Here is a 15,131-nt window from a genome sequence, read left to right on the forward strand (position 1 = left end):
CTATTAATCTATCTGTTTATCTATTTATTTATCTATCTGTTTATCTATATATTTATTTATCTGTTTATCTATCTGTTTATCTGTTTGTTTATCTATCTGTTTATATATCTGTTTATCTATCTATTCATCTATCTGTTTATCTATCTATTTATCAATCTGTTTATTTATCTGTTTATCTATCTATTCATCTATCTGTTTATCTATCTATTTATCAATCTGTTTATTTATCTGTTTATATATCTGTTTATCTATCTATTTATCAATCTGTTTATGTATCTATTTATGTGTATATTTATATATCTGTTTATCTATTTGTTAATTTATCTGTTTATCTATCTGTTTATCTATATGTTTATCTATTTACAGAAATTTGAGTGTATGTTTGATAACCCTTGAAAAAAAAATTTCATCTCACCCCCCAGAATTATTATAATACACTGTTACTAAAAAAAGGTCATTTTTAAAATCTGATTCATACGTCAAAACGACTTTTATCAAAATAAGATTTTAAAATTATCAAAAAAAAACGTATTCAAAATCTGATCTGTTTTGGAATAACCCTGTATTTGAATATATTTAGATTCGGTAGGAATATTAGTATTTTGACCTAAACACTGTAAACTCTTTAAATTGTTGATTTAATTGCTGCCCACGCCCTTTTCTTCTAACTTATTGGGTCGTAAAGTGAATATTTTAGGTATTATTCTAATTACCTTCAGCCTTTTTTAAATACAAAAAGGGATTGGTCCCACTTTTCACTCAACGAGTTTGTTTTTATTTAAAATATGATAAAATTTTAAGAAGTTAAAACAATATTTGATTGAAAGATTGAACCAGTTTTGACATTTTTATTCAATCCTAAACAATCTTTGAAAAGAGTGAATGGTCCCTAAAGTAACTTAAGAAGGTCGTTAATTCCCACCCAAAAATATTAATATTTCAGAGAGATGAACGATTCATAAAAACACAGTTTAAGCTGAGATTATGATTAGATAAGAAGATGTTTAAAGCTGCTGCTGCCATGGTCAAAAATTTGATTAATAATCTGTAGTAACGGTCTAAAACTGAAGAGAAGAATAAAAACACGCGACGCCGTTTTAAAATCAATACAACCGTTGTTTAGTAAGTTACAGAATAGGTTGGAAGGGGTTTAAGGGACCGTACGCGTAATTCTAAGTGATCCTCCATTTAGAGAGTGGCATTTCCAATTGACAACAAATCTCTTTAAACCCATATAAAAGGGTTTTTCAAAATCCTAACGTGTTTTAATTCATTGCATGCTGCTGTAAATGGAAACTATGAATTTACAGATCAAAAATAATAACTGCATCATTATTGTTTAGAAGAAGTTTTTAAGGATTTTTCTTTAAATTGAGGGTAACTTAATTAAAATGACATTAACAGTCCCTTTTATATCTTTTTTGGGCTAAACATATGTTTTAAGTTCCTATTTTCTGAAACCCCCCTATTGTAAAATATGTAGATAGTGTATTGTGGGACTGCCTGGAGGTATATATACAAGCTTGTATACAATATATTTACTCAACGTATAGTTGATGTATTATGTAGCGTATACAATGCTAAACTATCCAAATTCAATAGTTAGTAAAACTACATTGTTTCATATATTTTTACATTTACTGATTATACTAATATAGTTCAAGGTGGCGATCCAGATTGAATTATTTCGATTTTTTCAAAATGTTAACTAAAGAACTGATTATTCGCTTAAAATAGTAATACCAATATCTTTACAACCTGGTGAATGTATCGTTTGAGATATGATAGGTCTACGATATCTGGTTACAAAGATATAAGGGGGGAAAAGTATGAGGAGGGTAATCACAATCAGTATCTTTCTTAACGTTGGGATATTAAGTATTGATTATTTTGAACGTATTTCAAAACTTCAAACGTTTATTAGTATTTAAAAATAAAATATTATTTCTTAAATATCTAACTAGCTCTGCAGATATAAAAAATTGTTGAGAAAGATTTACCTCAAATTTTGCTGTAAATTCATAAAAAAATATTCTCATATTGTAATGAGATCTTTTTTTGCAAATCCTTTTAAACATAAAAATAATCTTCCAGGTTTTGACCTTAAAATGATTTAGACTGATATTTACGAATTCGTGAAGCACCCCGCCGCAGGGCAACCTCATTTTCTTGTCCGCATATCATAGATCAGTTTGCTAAAATTGTGCAAATATAAACAAGCTAAATATAGGTGTTTGCAGTGGCAAAAAAGCGCGCTAAATAGATTGCAAATAATATAACCAGAGGCGCGTGCAAGCACGCTTTATAAATCTAAATTACGGTATTTTTCATTTTATTTACAGTACTTTTTAACTGCAGTTCGAGAACCCATCGTTACATAGAAACTAAACTTTCTATGAAAAAATCATCTTACTCAATTTATAATGTTGAAGCCCAGCCAAAAGAAGATTTCTGTGGTTCTACTGAGTTCAACAATCAAAATTTGAGGCAAATCGGTGAAGGCACTGTAAACTGTAAACTCCGGTTTATTTCAAGTACCAGGCCGACTTTTAACTAGCAAGCTGTATGTACAGTACAAATACAGACTATGTAAGGCAAACCGGGACGGTACGCCAAATAAACCCGTTCTGTAGTGAAATAAAATGGAAGGGTTTACTATAGGTATGATCGGACATAAAACAAACAAACAAAGAGATAAGCAGAAATTGCTACTTTTTATATTTACATTTTGACGATCTTGTCTGAATTTTAATTCAATTATATGGATCCAACATGTTTTATTTAGCATATTCTAAATTTTTCAAGTGCATATGTTAACATTTTATCATAACTTTAAATATGTATTTTTAACTGTTTGTATCCAATAAATGTGAAAAAGTCAAACCGAGCACCAAACCGATCACCAAACCGATCACCAAACCGATCATCAAACCGATCAGTTAAAAAAGGAAAGTTTTTTGGCCAGTTAATATTTTGGAAATAACTTTTTAAAAATCACAACTAAAAAGAAGAAAATCTGCAAAAAAAAATCATGAAGAATGGTGGCATAAATAGCAACTATTTCAGCCTAAAATCATGACTTAAAAAAGCGTCTGAAAAGCCTAGTATCTTAAAATAAAAGTACAACGAAATATATGCTTGAATTTCAATATTTTCAGATTTAATAAAACTGACATCAATCACTATAATGGGTTTGGCAGGAGACAACAAAGTAACCGACCCCGAGGATATTTTTTCCAGATTCTTATTGGAATATTTGATTTAAACTTGTTTTCAAAATATAAAGATAATGTAAAGATTTAAGCCATGCATGAACAAAAATCTTGATTATCTTGAAGGGACTGTACAGTCGTTATTTTAAACTGATTCTTTAGATTTAGAGTGGTGTGTCCCATTTACTACGGTTCCCTTCAGACCTCTATCTGAATAACAAAATGAAAGATACCTTCGTTTTTCTATCTTTAAATTAATGATAAAAGGCTAGAATTCTGCTAATTTCTTCGTTGCCTCTGAAGCAAACTGTGCAAGTCACTTTTTGAGATGTACCATGATTGAAAATATTCAATTTTTAGTTAGACAAATAAGTGTATTTTACTTGATGAGAGAAAGGCTCAAAAAGTATCGTTGTGAATATGACATGCAACTCTTCAAATTAAGCATCACTTGAAATATTTCCTACATTTACTTTAACTGTAAAAAAAATCTTACGATGGGGTGGGGGGGAGGATATATAAATCTTATGTGTTTTAAAAAGTGTCCCAAGGCCTCAGCGTGTAAATCTGAGATATGGGCGATATGACAACATTTAACTCCACTAAAAAGATTTAGAAAGATGGCAATGTCAGACAAATCCTAATACGGCGCTCTATCTTCAGACTAGGGATGGGCCTCCTTTCAGCTCCATTTTTCAACATTCAAAAATGTTTGTCTTTTAAAAGGCTCTGCACGAGAATCGGAAATGTTTTAAATATATCAAAGTTGAATTCCCTATGAGCTCGTGTATTTACATTATGAAAATGTTATCCAGTCAAAGATGCTAACCAAACGATTTATTTGAACGATTTAACCAATCGTTTTGAAAAATGTCGTTTGTGAAAAGATTTGAAGAGATTAAAAATGGACATAATGTAATACAGGCAAATTTAAAACATAAAGTTTTGACAGAACTTGTTTAGCCTCCTTAGAAGTCTAAATTAAATTCTTAAAATCGAAACACAAATCGATTTCCATCCCTAATCTTTAGACAAGCAGCGAGCAGCGATCTTGAATTATCTAGGTTCGGTGGCAGACATCTTGAATTATTTACTCAAATAACAGTTTAGATAAACTGGTTGCCGACCGCACAAATGGCGCAATATGTTGTTTCAAATGGAATTCAGTCTTTGTCACAATTTCGAATGTTTCCATTCCTATATCTTTACAACCTGAAGATGTAAAGATAAATTTAGATGATTTCATCTAACAGAATTTGAAATTTGAACGATCTAAGTTATACAACATTGGGTTGCAAATCTGCAAGTTTGTGGCGAAGAATCAATTCCTTTATTCTACTAAATCATTTCGTTCTGTTCGATCTATAATTAAAACCTTTGATAGAACTGAAAGAAATTTGGATTTGATAGAATCTATAAAACTTCGATAGAATCTAAAAAAAAACTATAATAAGATAAAAACTGAATTTCATTTAGAAAATAAAACTGAATTATGCTAATTAAAAAATGCTTTTGTTTGTATCTTAAAATTCTGTTAGCGTTGCAAAGGTTTCGCGATAAGTTTGGAAAGTTCGATCTGAATTAATTTATTCGAAAATTAAAATTTATTACATTGTTAAAAATTTATATTATTGTGGAACATTTTATCGACCTGGAATACAAGGTAATAAATACAATTTATATTTGAATATCTTGTTTATATATATATATATATATATATATATATATATATATATAAAACTAATTAAATGCATTTTGAAGAAAGGTTAGAGAGCAAATAAAGAAAGGCTGTAAATAGAAAGTTTGAATAGTAGTAACTAGTAAGGGAGGGTGAGGAGGCACTGATTGAAAATTAGGGAGGGGCGAAGCACAGTAAAACTCTTTTTTTAATCGTTAAGAAACTGAATTCTTGCCTTAAAAAATGGAGTACTTAAATTTTTTTTAAATGATGTTGTCAGCCTTTGATATTTCAAAGTATGAATTCTGCTCGATTCAAAAGTCAACGTTGGAAATATTAAAGATTTAAACCATCAGATTGCAAAAATATAAGAATTGGAAAATTAGAATATGTGACAAGTGTTTAGTCGATATTACAAGGGGGGGGCGAGCTCTATAACCCCAGTTACAGCCCTGCATGCTTATGGTTTATAAACCGCTACAAATTAAATCGAATAGTGTTTTTTTAATTTGCATTTGTTTGACAAGTTGACAACTTGATACTTGAGATAGTTTCGATTATATTTTCAGTATGAACCCAAGCTGTTGTTGGTACTTACAGAGTTAATCATGGGAATTCTGATTTACAAATGTCAAAAACTCTTGAGGCTATCAATAACTATATTATTATACCAACAGGGTGTTCCATTTTAAAATCAAATTTTTAGCATTTTAAATAAATTTTTTTACGATTTTGAAACCTATTTTTTATAATTTTAAATCAATTTTTTAAAAGTTTGAAATAATATTTTTTTATCATTTGAAACTAACTTTTTAAAAATTTTAAAATAAACTTTTTTATCATTTTTTTATTATTTTGAAAAAAAATTTCATTTTGAAATAAATTTTTTATCATTTTAAAATCAAATTTGTTAGTATTTTGAAATCAAATTTTTTAGAATTTGAAATCTACTTTTTATTATTTTGAAATCTAATTTTTATTATTTTGAAATCTAATTTTTTTAATATTTTTAAATCTAATTTTTTATTATTTTGAAATAAATTTTTTCATCATTACAAATATCAACCCAAATACAGAATTATCAACCCGAATACAGGATTAGTACATGAATAATACTTAGATCTGATTCCCAAAATTATTTTTGATCTGAAGTTCTCAAAAACATAACAGATCTGATTCTTAGCTGTACGAAATCTAATTTTTATTATTTTGAAATCTAATTTTTTCAATATTTTTAAATCTAATTCTTTATCATTTTGAAATAAATTTTTTCATCATTTTTAAATCAAAATTCTTATCAATTTGAAATCAAATTTTTTTATAATTTGAAACAAAATTTTTTATCATTTTGTGATTTTTTCAGTACCCTGTGTGAATCTAGATAAATATTAACATAAATAAAGAATTACGTGTTTCATAATCCTCTTATAGAAGTCATAAAAATCAAGAGTGGAGTAGGCCCACCTATCCCCCTGTCTACCCACCTCCCCCTTTCCCCTGTCTGCCCCCCATGTTTTAATAGTGAACCTAACCTACTGATATGGAATGACATTTATTAGTTTGATCTGAGATAGTGGTGTTGCAAAGATATCTGAGTACAATTATTGTATTCGATATAGAGCGGTAGCCTTGCCCCCCCCCATTCTCAATCTACAGGGTGTCCCACTTAAAATAAGATTTAAATTTATCAAATAAAACCAAAATAAACTAAACAGAATTTAAAAAGAAAAAAAAAACCAAATAACTCAAAATAAATTTCCCAGATTATCTTAAATTCATCTCACATAGATTCAGCCTCCTTATAAACAGTCTCATCAATTTTAAAGACAGGGCTGACTTTGAAGTGTCGCAACGCCCTAAGCTAAGATTTTACCGCTCTAACTCACTTATGCTTTTCTGTAGCCCTTTACATGTTCATTTTAGCACTGTAAAGCACTTCTTGTTAGATTTGGTTTTTTAGAAGTAATTGGCAAAATTCTCAACGATTTTTGCTAGAGAGCGTGAGACCATTAAATCGCAGTGCTCTGTAGTGTTTTGTTTTTGTGGGTCACCTACATTGTTAATGTTTTTATCATTTTATAAGTACAATTTATACTCTAATGTCCAGGCTCTCTTTTTTTCAGCTAGAAAATAAGGATAGCACCGTCAATCTTGTATAAAGACAATGGTGTAAACGGTTTCATTGTGAATCGGACATGCCACTCTACAACCGGAGCTATAAGGTTACTTTAAATTACTTATCATTGAAAACAAAGTATGAAAATGACGAACCGGATGAAGAATTGGGCAAGGTTTTTATTTTCTTATGCCCAAATATTATGACAACTATGATTTGACAAAAAAATATCTTTCGTTAAGAGTTTGGTTAAAAGTTGATTTCAGTAGGTGGATGTTAAATTGCTGTTATTTGCAATAATTCCTTTTTCTCGTTCATGGGTTTATATTGGGCTAGGTCGAAATATAATGATCATGGTAGTTATGCGTCAAACTATAAACTAGATTTAACTAAAGATAAGCTTAGCTACGCATTTACTGCGTACTTGTAAAGATAATTTTACGCAAGACCCAAGTGGCAGCAATAGTTCGAATCAGAAAAAAGAAAACATATTTATAAAAGCAGATCCTTATTGCAAGAGAACTAAGTTCCAAAACTAACACTTGGCCCATATCTAACACTGAGTGTTAGAAATGGGCCAAATCTGCAAAGTTATCTTTTTCAAGCATACATATCTTTAAATCCAAGCCGAGTTGAACAAAACTACACCATACATTAATAAGAAATGACTATTTTTTATTTATTGAAACAAAAAATGTTAACTTGAAACTAATAATAAGGTTTAAGAATTAGTTTCTGATGATTCTTGTTTTCATTTTCAAACATATATATCTATTTTGTAAAAATTGCCGCATTTCAGTTAGCTCATGTCTCGTTTTTGAAACATATCCTGGTTTTGAGACAATTGCCCGAATTCATATCAATGTCAATTTTCAAGTATTTACGCACTTAGGTCAAGACTCAAGAAATAAGATTTTTTGATAAGGTAAAATATAAACAAAATAGAAAATAAAAACATATTGTTCTTTTATAATGTAAAAAACATCAGGGCATTGAGTAATCAAAATATTAATATTTTTTGTTCTTGCAATGTAGATTTAATTAGAAATGCCGGAAATTGATTGTTTAAAATGCAGGAAACTAAATCAACTTTATACTCTTATTTAACAAAAAATGTGAAAATTTAGATTCTAAATATTATTCATCAGTCAATTTAGGCTTCATAAGATAATTTTTACTTTCAGTGATTTTTTTTAAGTTATTGCTAACACTGAGTGTTAGCAATTTCTAAGAATAAACCGTTAAAAAGTTTTTTATTTAAATCCACAAACGTTGTCATTAAAAACCCGCAATTGGAAAAATGATAATCCTGTTAAAATCAAGGTTAACGTGTCAAGGAACCCTATACTTATTTCTTAATGATTTAACGACGTGCAAAGCAATATAATACTTCAATTATACGCAATTATAAGCTTTATTGGGGTTACACATGCGTCATATATGGTAGCAGATATCGTGTACAATATATTATATTATATGCAATGAAGTATTAATGTCTCTATTCAGATATCTTCTAAGCGTATACATATATCAATTACCAATATCTATTGTACGCCCTCTGCGTATATATACATTGGGAAGAAATCCGTGAAATTACATTTACGCATTTACGTAATATTCGCCAGGAGCCATGACAAGCAATCTCTTGATATATCAGGGTGCGTGTAATTGCGTAGGATTGCGTCGAACGGATTGAAATATTTTTATCCCCGGGGCTAAGCTCAGAACCCGCGCTGTGCGTTAATGTTATTTGCGTACAGCGCGTGAGAAAAGTGAATAAAGTTGCGTATTTCTATCCCTCAGTTAATTTAATTGTGTTCAAATATTTCTGCAAGATAATTAATCGTGTAACTATTTGCATTGTTTGCTAAATAATTGCAAGAATACAGTGTCCAAAAAAAGAAATGTCACGCTTTAATTATAAGATTTTGTTTACTTGAGTTCAGAAATGTTTCTGCAAACAAGTAAAGGAATTGAGTCTTTGCCACAAACTCTAGTTTTTAAATCCCTATATCTTAACAACTCAATGTTGTATTGTAGAGCTTAGATATTTCAAACTTTGACTTCTGTTATATCAAATAATCAAAGTTTGAATCATCTAAGGTTTACATAATTTGGTTGTAGATATATAGGTATTATATAGGTATTATATAGGTATTAGAAAATTGGGATTTGTTGCAAAGACTCAATTCCTTTCATGCAGAAGTGAGACAAAGTTGGTCACGTTGGTTGGCTACACTACAATTGGGGGGGGGGGGGGGGGAAAAAGATTATTGCATATATGGAGGGATGAAGTTTAAGATAAACGCCGAATGCTGGAGGGTCTTCATTCCTGATTAGATGCAGTTATTAAATTGAAATGTTCAGAAATACTATAAGGAAACAAATTGATAGATTTAGAAATATAAACTACTAAGCTTGGAAACCCAGGTTTGCCCGGAAATCTAAACAATCTCAACTTTGAACTTTGAAAACAAACTGAGAACTCCTTCCTTTAATGAGTGCCTCACCCAAAATTTGAATCCAAAATATGGTCTATTGGGGTTTATGAGTTATGATCAGACATACAAAAAAAAGACAGACAAACAGAGATTATATTAATTTATATATATAGATAAATACATACTCAGACTAAAGAAGGGGGGAAATAATTTGTAAAAATTTTGTATAAAATCCCCAACCCCTTTATTGTAAAAGGAAATGGACCTTTATTTATTAAGTATGTATTAATGTACAAAGTTACTTAAAAAGATGAGATTTCAATTTATACTGTCTGTTTCCTTACATATATGATTCCCTACAATTGTAAACTTGTTGTTTTCTTTGCCAAATCATTGAATAAACCTTTTAAAGACAATATTCAGGACACAAATTATTCTCAAATTGTCATTTTTAGGAGTTTCAAGTCTCATCCTTTGTGGGTAACCCTGTACGTAGAGGGGAAGGGTGACATGGTAACAGATATATTGATGAATTATTATTTAAAATATTTGTCCTTAAATATGCAGATGTATTGCAGTGTAACACACGCGTTTACATTCCATCTTTCTGGATTTTATTTACATTTTTTCATTTTTCTATGGTGGAATAGAAAGACGACATTACAGAAATGTTAAAAGTTATTAATATTGTAATCAAGTAAAGTAACCCCCCCCCCCCTTTAAATTATTCATCTTGTATCTAAATGTCCATATGTATATATTGGTGCTAAGTGTATTCAACATAGAGCAATGTAGTTCAACCCCTTTAAATTTAAAAAGTTTCACTGCTGCATGATATTTAAAATTTAACTCCTACGTTCCTCAGCTAGGTTTTAGGTTTAGTAAATGTAATTCCTAGTGGCTCTTATATTTATGAGGAGTACAGAGTCCGAATTCAATGAATTTGAGCCGCGGCTCAAATAAATTTAAACGGACTTATACTAATTTAAAACACTGTTCAATTGATTCTTTTAAATTATTGATCAGAAAAAGACTTTAAGAGTGCCGTTGTGAATCTAGCGTGTCCCTCGTTAAATGGAGGGTCACTTGAAATTACTCTTGCAGTCCCTTAAACCAACATTTAAACAATAATAAATAACACATTTAAACAATAATAGATAACACATTTTTTAACCGGTAAAGTTTTCATTAAACTTAGTTCTAATTAAATAATGATCCATCTAAGATATCTAAATAAAATAATTTAATTAATAACGAATATGAGTGCACTAACTCAGGCAGTTTATGGCTTGAATCTTCAGACAGTCTGAAAGCATATGGCTTGACAATTAATTATCTATAAGTAACAAAAAGTGGTAAAATATTAATACTTAAGAGCTGATTAAGTACATGAAAATTCATATGACACAGACGGTTTCAGGGCGGGTGGCAGTCCGTTACCCCCTCCCTCCCCACTGAGTGAAATTAGGGGGGATTTTTACAAAGTCATTAGTCCGAAGGCTTTTGACATAGAACATGTCATCTATGACCACCGACAGGTTGGTAAAGTGGGAAAGAATGGCGATGCACCCAAAGATTCCTTTATTTTAAGCGGCCCCAGAAAAATAAATTATCGTAGATTGGAAGAAGGGAGGATATTTTTTTTCAACAAAAATTCCTTTTTTCGGTCCCCATTGCAGAGGTTCAGAGGGCCTAACCTAACCTTTGGGAAGTTGCCGTTTGGGAAATTGCACATTTGGGAAGTTGCCACTTGGGAAATTGTCACTTGGGAAGTTGCCCTTAGGAAAATGCCTTTGAGAAATTACCTAGCACCAAAATTAATATGGGGGGGGGGTAAAAAAAATTCGCGCTTCACGCAAATAAATTATTTTACCTCCCCCCCCCCCCATTATCTTAAATCCTGAAGCCACCCTTGCATCTGAATATCATTAAACATTATCTACATTATTTTGTAGACCCCCTTTTCCTTCTTTATATTTTCCCCTAATTTACCTTCCTCTCCCCAAAATGTAATTATCCCCCCTCCCCTATCCTAGACCACGCCCCAATTTGACATAATCATGAAGAAAATCTACTAACTTGAAATCATACAAGTCAGTATATGATAAATGAATACATGGATAGGTTTTGGCGGGAAAAAGATGGATCACTTTAAAGAAAATCACGAGGCGAAGAATCAGAAAATGTCGTCTTTGGTTTGTACTAAGAAGTTTGTATCCTCAATTTCTGGTTTTGTTATCATTCAAGAGTGAATTTCACTATTTTGTCAGCTATTCGACTTATAGAAAAATTCTCTTAAAGAATAATATATTTTGAGTGGAGGGAAGAAATATGATATTTTTGACATATTATTAATTATGTTTGCAATATAGAACATGTGATGAAGTTAGCACACATCATAATATAACATTCACATCATTAGTTAGTAGATTTCATTAAAGCTTGGGAATTAAACAGACAACTTTGATACAAATTGAGAACCTTGGAGAACCATAGATAAATAGATAAACATAGATAGCTTATGTATGTAAAATCATCAAGAATTGTACAGTCCGCGAACTCATACTTCCAGGGGTTAAAGTGTACTTCAATGATAAGCAGGGTGGTTTGGTGTTTTAATGAATTTCATAGAATAGAGTGTAAAATAACTCCGGGAATGGAGCTATTTGAACAACAATATTTCACTGAGCAATATATCATATTGACGAGAACTGAAGAAGGACATGAGAAGGACTAAACTAACTTAAATTTCTCTCTACAGAACTCATGTACACCACAAGTACTCAATGACATAAGAACAGCCAATGTTCACAACCGATCTAGTTAATCTATATAATAGGAATATATTTAAAACATCTCTGTACATTTATATCTTTCAAGGTGAAAAATGTCGTCTTATGCGCAATCTATCTTTATCTATGTGGAGAACTAAAGAACTAGAGGACTAGAGAACTAGAAAACCTTGGAGAACTAAAGAACAAGAAAACTAGAGAACTAGAGAACTAGAAAACTAGAGAACTAGAAAACTAGAGAACTAGAGAACTAGACAACTAGACAACCAGAGAACTAGAGAACTAGAGAACTAGAGAACCAGAGAACTAGAGAACTACAGAACTAGAGAACCAGAGAACAAGAGAACTAGAGAACTAAAGAACTAGAGAACTAGAGAACTAGAGAACTAGAGAATTAGAGAACTAGAGAAATAGAGAACTAAAAAACTAGAGAACTAGATAACTAGATAACAAGAGAATTAGAGAACTAGAGAACTAGAGAACTAGAGAACTAGAGAACTAGAGAACTAGAGAACTAGAGAACTAGAGAACTAGAGAACTAGAGAACTAGAGAACTAGAGAATTATAGAACTAGAGAACTAGAGAATTATAGAACTAGAGAACTAGAAACTGGAAACTAGAGAACTTATTGAGAACATGAGAACTAAAAAACTAGATATATAGAGAACTAGAGAACTAGAGAACTAGAGAATTATAGAACTTGAGAACTATAGAGAATTAGAGAACTAGAGAACTTAAAAGTTTACTTAAAAGCATTTCCTTTTTTTAATAATTATGAATGCTAAAAGAGGGGGAAAAGGGGACGGTTGGGGGGTTTGGATTGCTAAAAGGGGATTCAAGGGAGACGGGGAGAATACTATTATAGGCAAAAACTTGTCTCTGAATTTTTGTTTTGTTTCGTGAGAAATTTATCTCCAATAGATATCAATTCATAAAGTTTACATGCTTCAAAGTACATTAACAAAAATATAAGTCAACAAAATTTTTGGTTTCTTTAAAAACATAAAAGTTTGATTTAAAAATTGTCTAAGCTGGGAGTTGGAACCCTTTGAAGAAATGATTGAAATTTTTTCGTTTAACTAATTTCGTTCATTTAAAATTCTGATTATCTGTTTCTGGATTAAATCTTTTAAATATGATTGAAAATCATAATGATGAAAAATGTTGAGCTATTGAAAAATAAATTTTTTTTAAATATTTGCAACTGTACAATCAGCAATAGTTTAACATATTTCAGCTTGCGACAGAGATTGTTTTTCTCAAAGAATATTTTTTTAAAACAAAAATCTTGAGATATCAATTTGCAGTGTACTTTGTTATATTTTAATTTGCAAACTGGACTTTTGCCAAAACTTTGCAAAACTTTATTGCGCATTTTTAACTTGAAATACCTCGTTTAAAAAATCGGGGTTGGTAAATAGTTTGCGTAATGTATGTTTAAGTTTGAAAAAAGTAGAAATTTTCGAATGTACGAATCTGATAAATTAATTCATTCAGTTGTAAAGTATTTAAAATCAAATTCTTATTACGAATTGTAAAAAACATATTTTCAGCTAATTTTTTGCGATTTAAATTATATAAACATTTATAGGTTAATTCTTTAAAATATGAAATTTAAACAAATCAACAAAATTCTTATTTCAAACTTGAAACTTCTCTTGAAAATCAAAAGATTTTTGTCTTTTCTTCGATTTTAAATCGATTGAAAATGTCGCAGTTTGCACGTTATTTGATGCAAACTTAAACCTGAATTGGCACAAAAAAACGTGCAATATTTTGCGCGAATTACAAATGATTCTTGGAAATATATTTCTTCAAATATGATAATAATGAATCAAATAATATGTTGATTATTCGATTATTCTAAATTGTGAATTTTTTGCAATTGAAACTTTTAAATCAAAATTTTGTTTGCAAAAACAATAATATGCCATCAATAGGCGTTTAATTTGATGACTAATGAAACCCATTTACATTTGGACTTTATATTAAAAATTGTATAGTTAAAGAATTTTATTTCTGACGTTTTGAGAATCCAATGCTAATCGGAGATAAAAGTAAATTTTTCAAAAAGAAAAAAAAATGACTGAAACCCTGCCTTACCTCCTGTATATTCTCTGTGAGATCAACCAGACTTAGATTATAAATAATATTTCTAGCTCCGACCAGCACAGATCCTGTGTCTTCTCGGAGTAATTTAAAATAATCTCTATGTGTTGTGTTTCCTCTAAAAAGTGGAACTGACGAGTTTAAAACAGTGCTTTCACGAAATTTTTCTCCTTGGTCAAGAAAATCATAACTTGTCACAGCACCCAGTAAACTCAGGGCTAGGGTGTATTTAGCCAACATTTTCTGTGGCATGTTAGTTTTATTCACAAATTTAGGGATTTTCAAATTCACATATATCACATGGTGTGCGCGGTGCAATGTGCTTCTCCGTGCACGGTTAGAATACTACTGAGGAGTTGTAACTTGTAGTAGACGCACAGGAGTCAGGGAGCTCACTCGAGAGCTCACAGACGGACAGTTTACATGCGCGCTCAATAGAACTTTTTATATGTTTAGTGGATACTAGGATACAAGGATACTAAGATACTAGGATACTAAGATACTAGGATACTAAGATACTAGGATACTAAGATACTAGTATACTAGGATACTAAGATACTAGTATACTAGGATACTAAGATACTAGTATACTAGGATACTAAGATAAGGATACTAAGATACTGGGATACTAGGATACTAGGATACTAGGATACTAGGGTACTGAGATTCTAGGATACTAAGATAAGGATACTAGGATACTGGGATACTAGGATACTAGGATACTAGGATACTAGGATACTAGGATACTAGGATACTAGGATACTAGGATACTAGGATACTAGG

General features: G+C 30.6%; 1 protein-coding gene across 1 annotated transcript in view; it reads right to left on the reverse strand.

Moving 5' to 3' along the window:
- LOC111697820 (semaphorin-1A) overlaps nt 1–14,805 on the reverse strand; it is a 51,664-nt gene extending 36,859 nt beyond the window's left edge. Inside the window, exon 1 of the mRNA XM_023467950.1 lies at nt 14,343–14,805. Coding sequence (XP_023323718.1) covers nt 14,343–14,600 — 258 coding nt within the window. The 5' untranslated portion in view covers nt 14,601–14,805. The remainder of the gene's footprint in view (nt 1–14,342) is intronic.
- Nucleotides 14,806–15,131: the final 326 nt, after the last annotated feature.

The sequence above is a fragment of the Eurytemora carolleeae genome, unplaced genomic scaffold, assembly GCF_000591075.1.
Source record: "Eurytemora carolleeae unplaced genomic scaffold, Eaff_2.0 scaffold89, whole genome shotgun sequence".
Classification (NCBI taxonomy): domain Eukaryota; kingdom Metazoa; phylum Arthropoda; class Copepoda; order Calanoida; family Temoridae; genus Eurytemora; species Eurytemora carolleeae.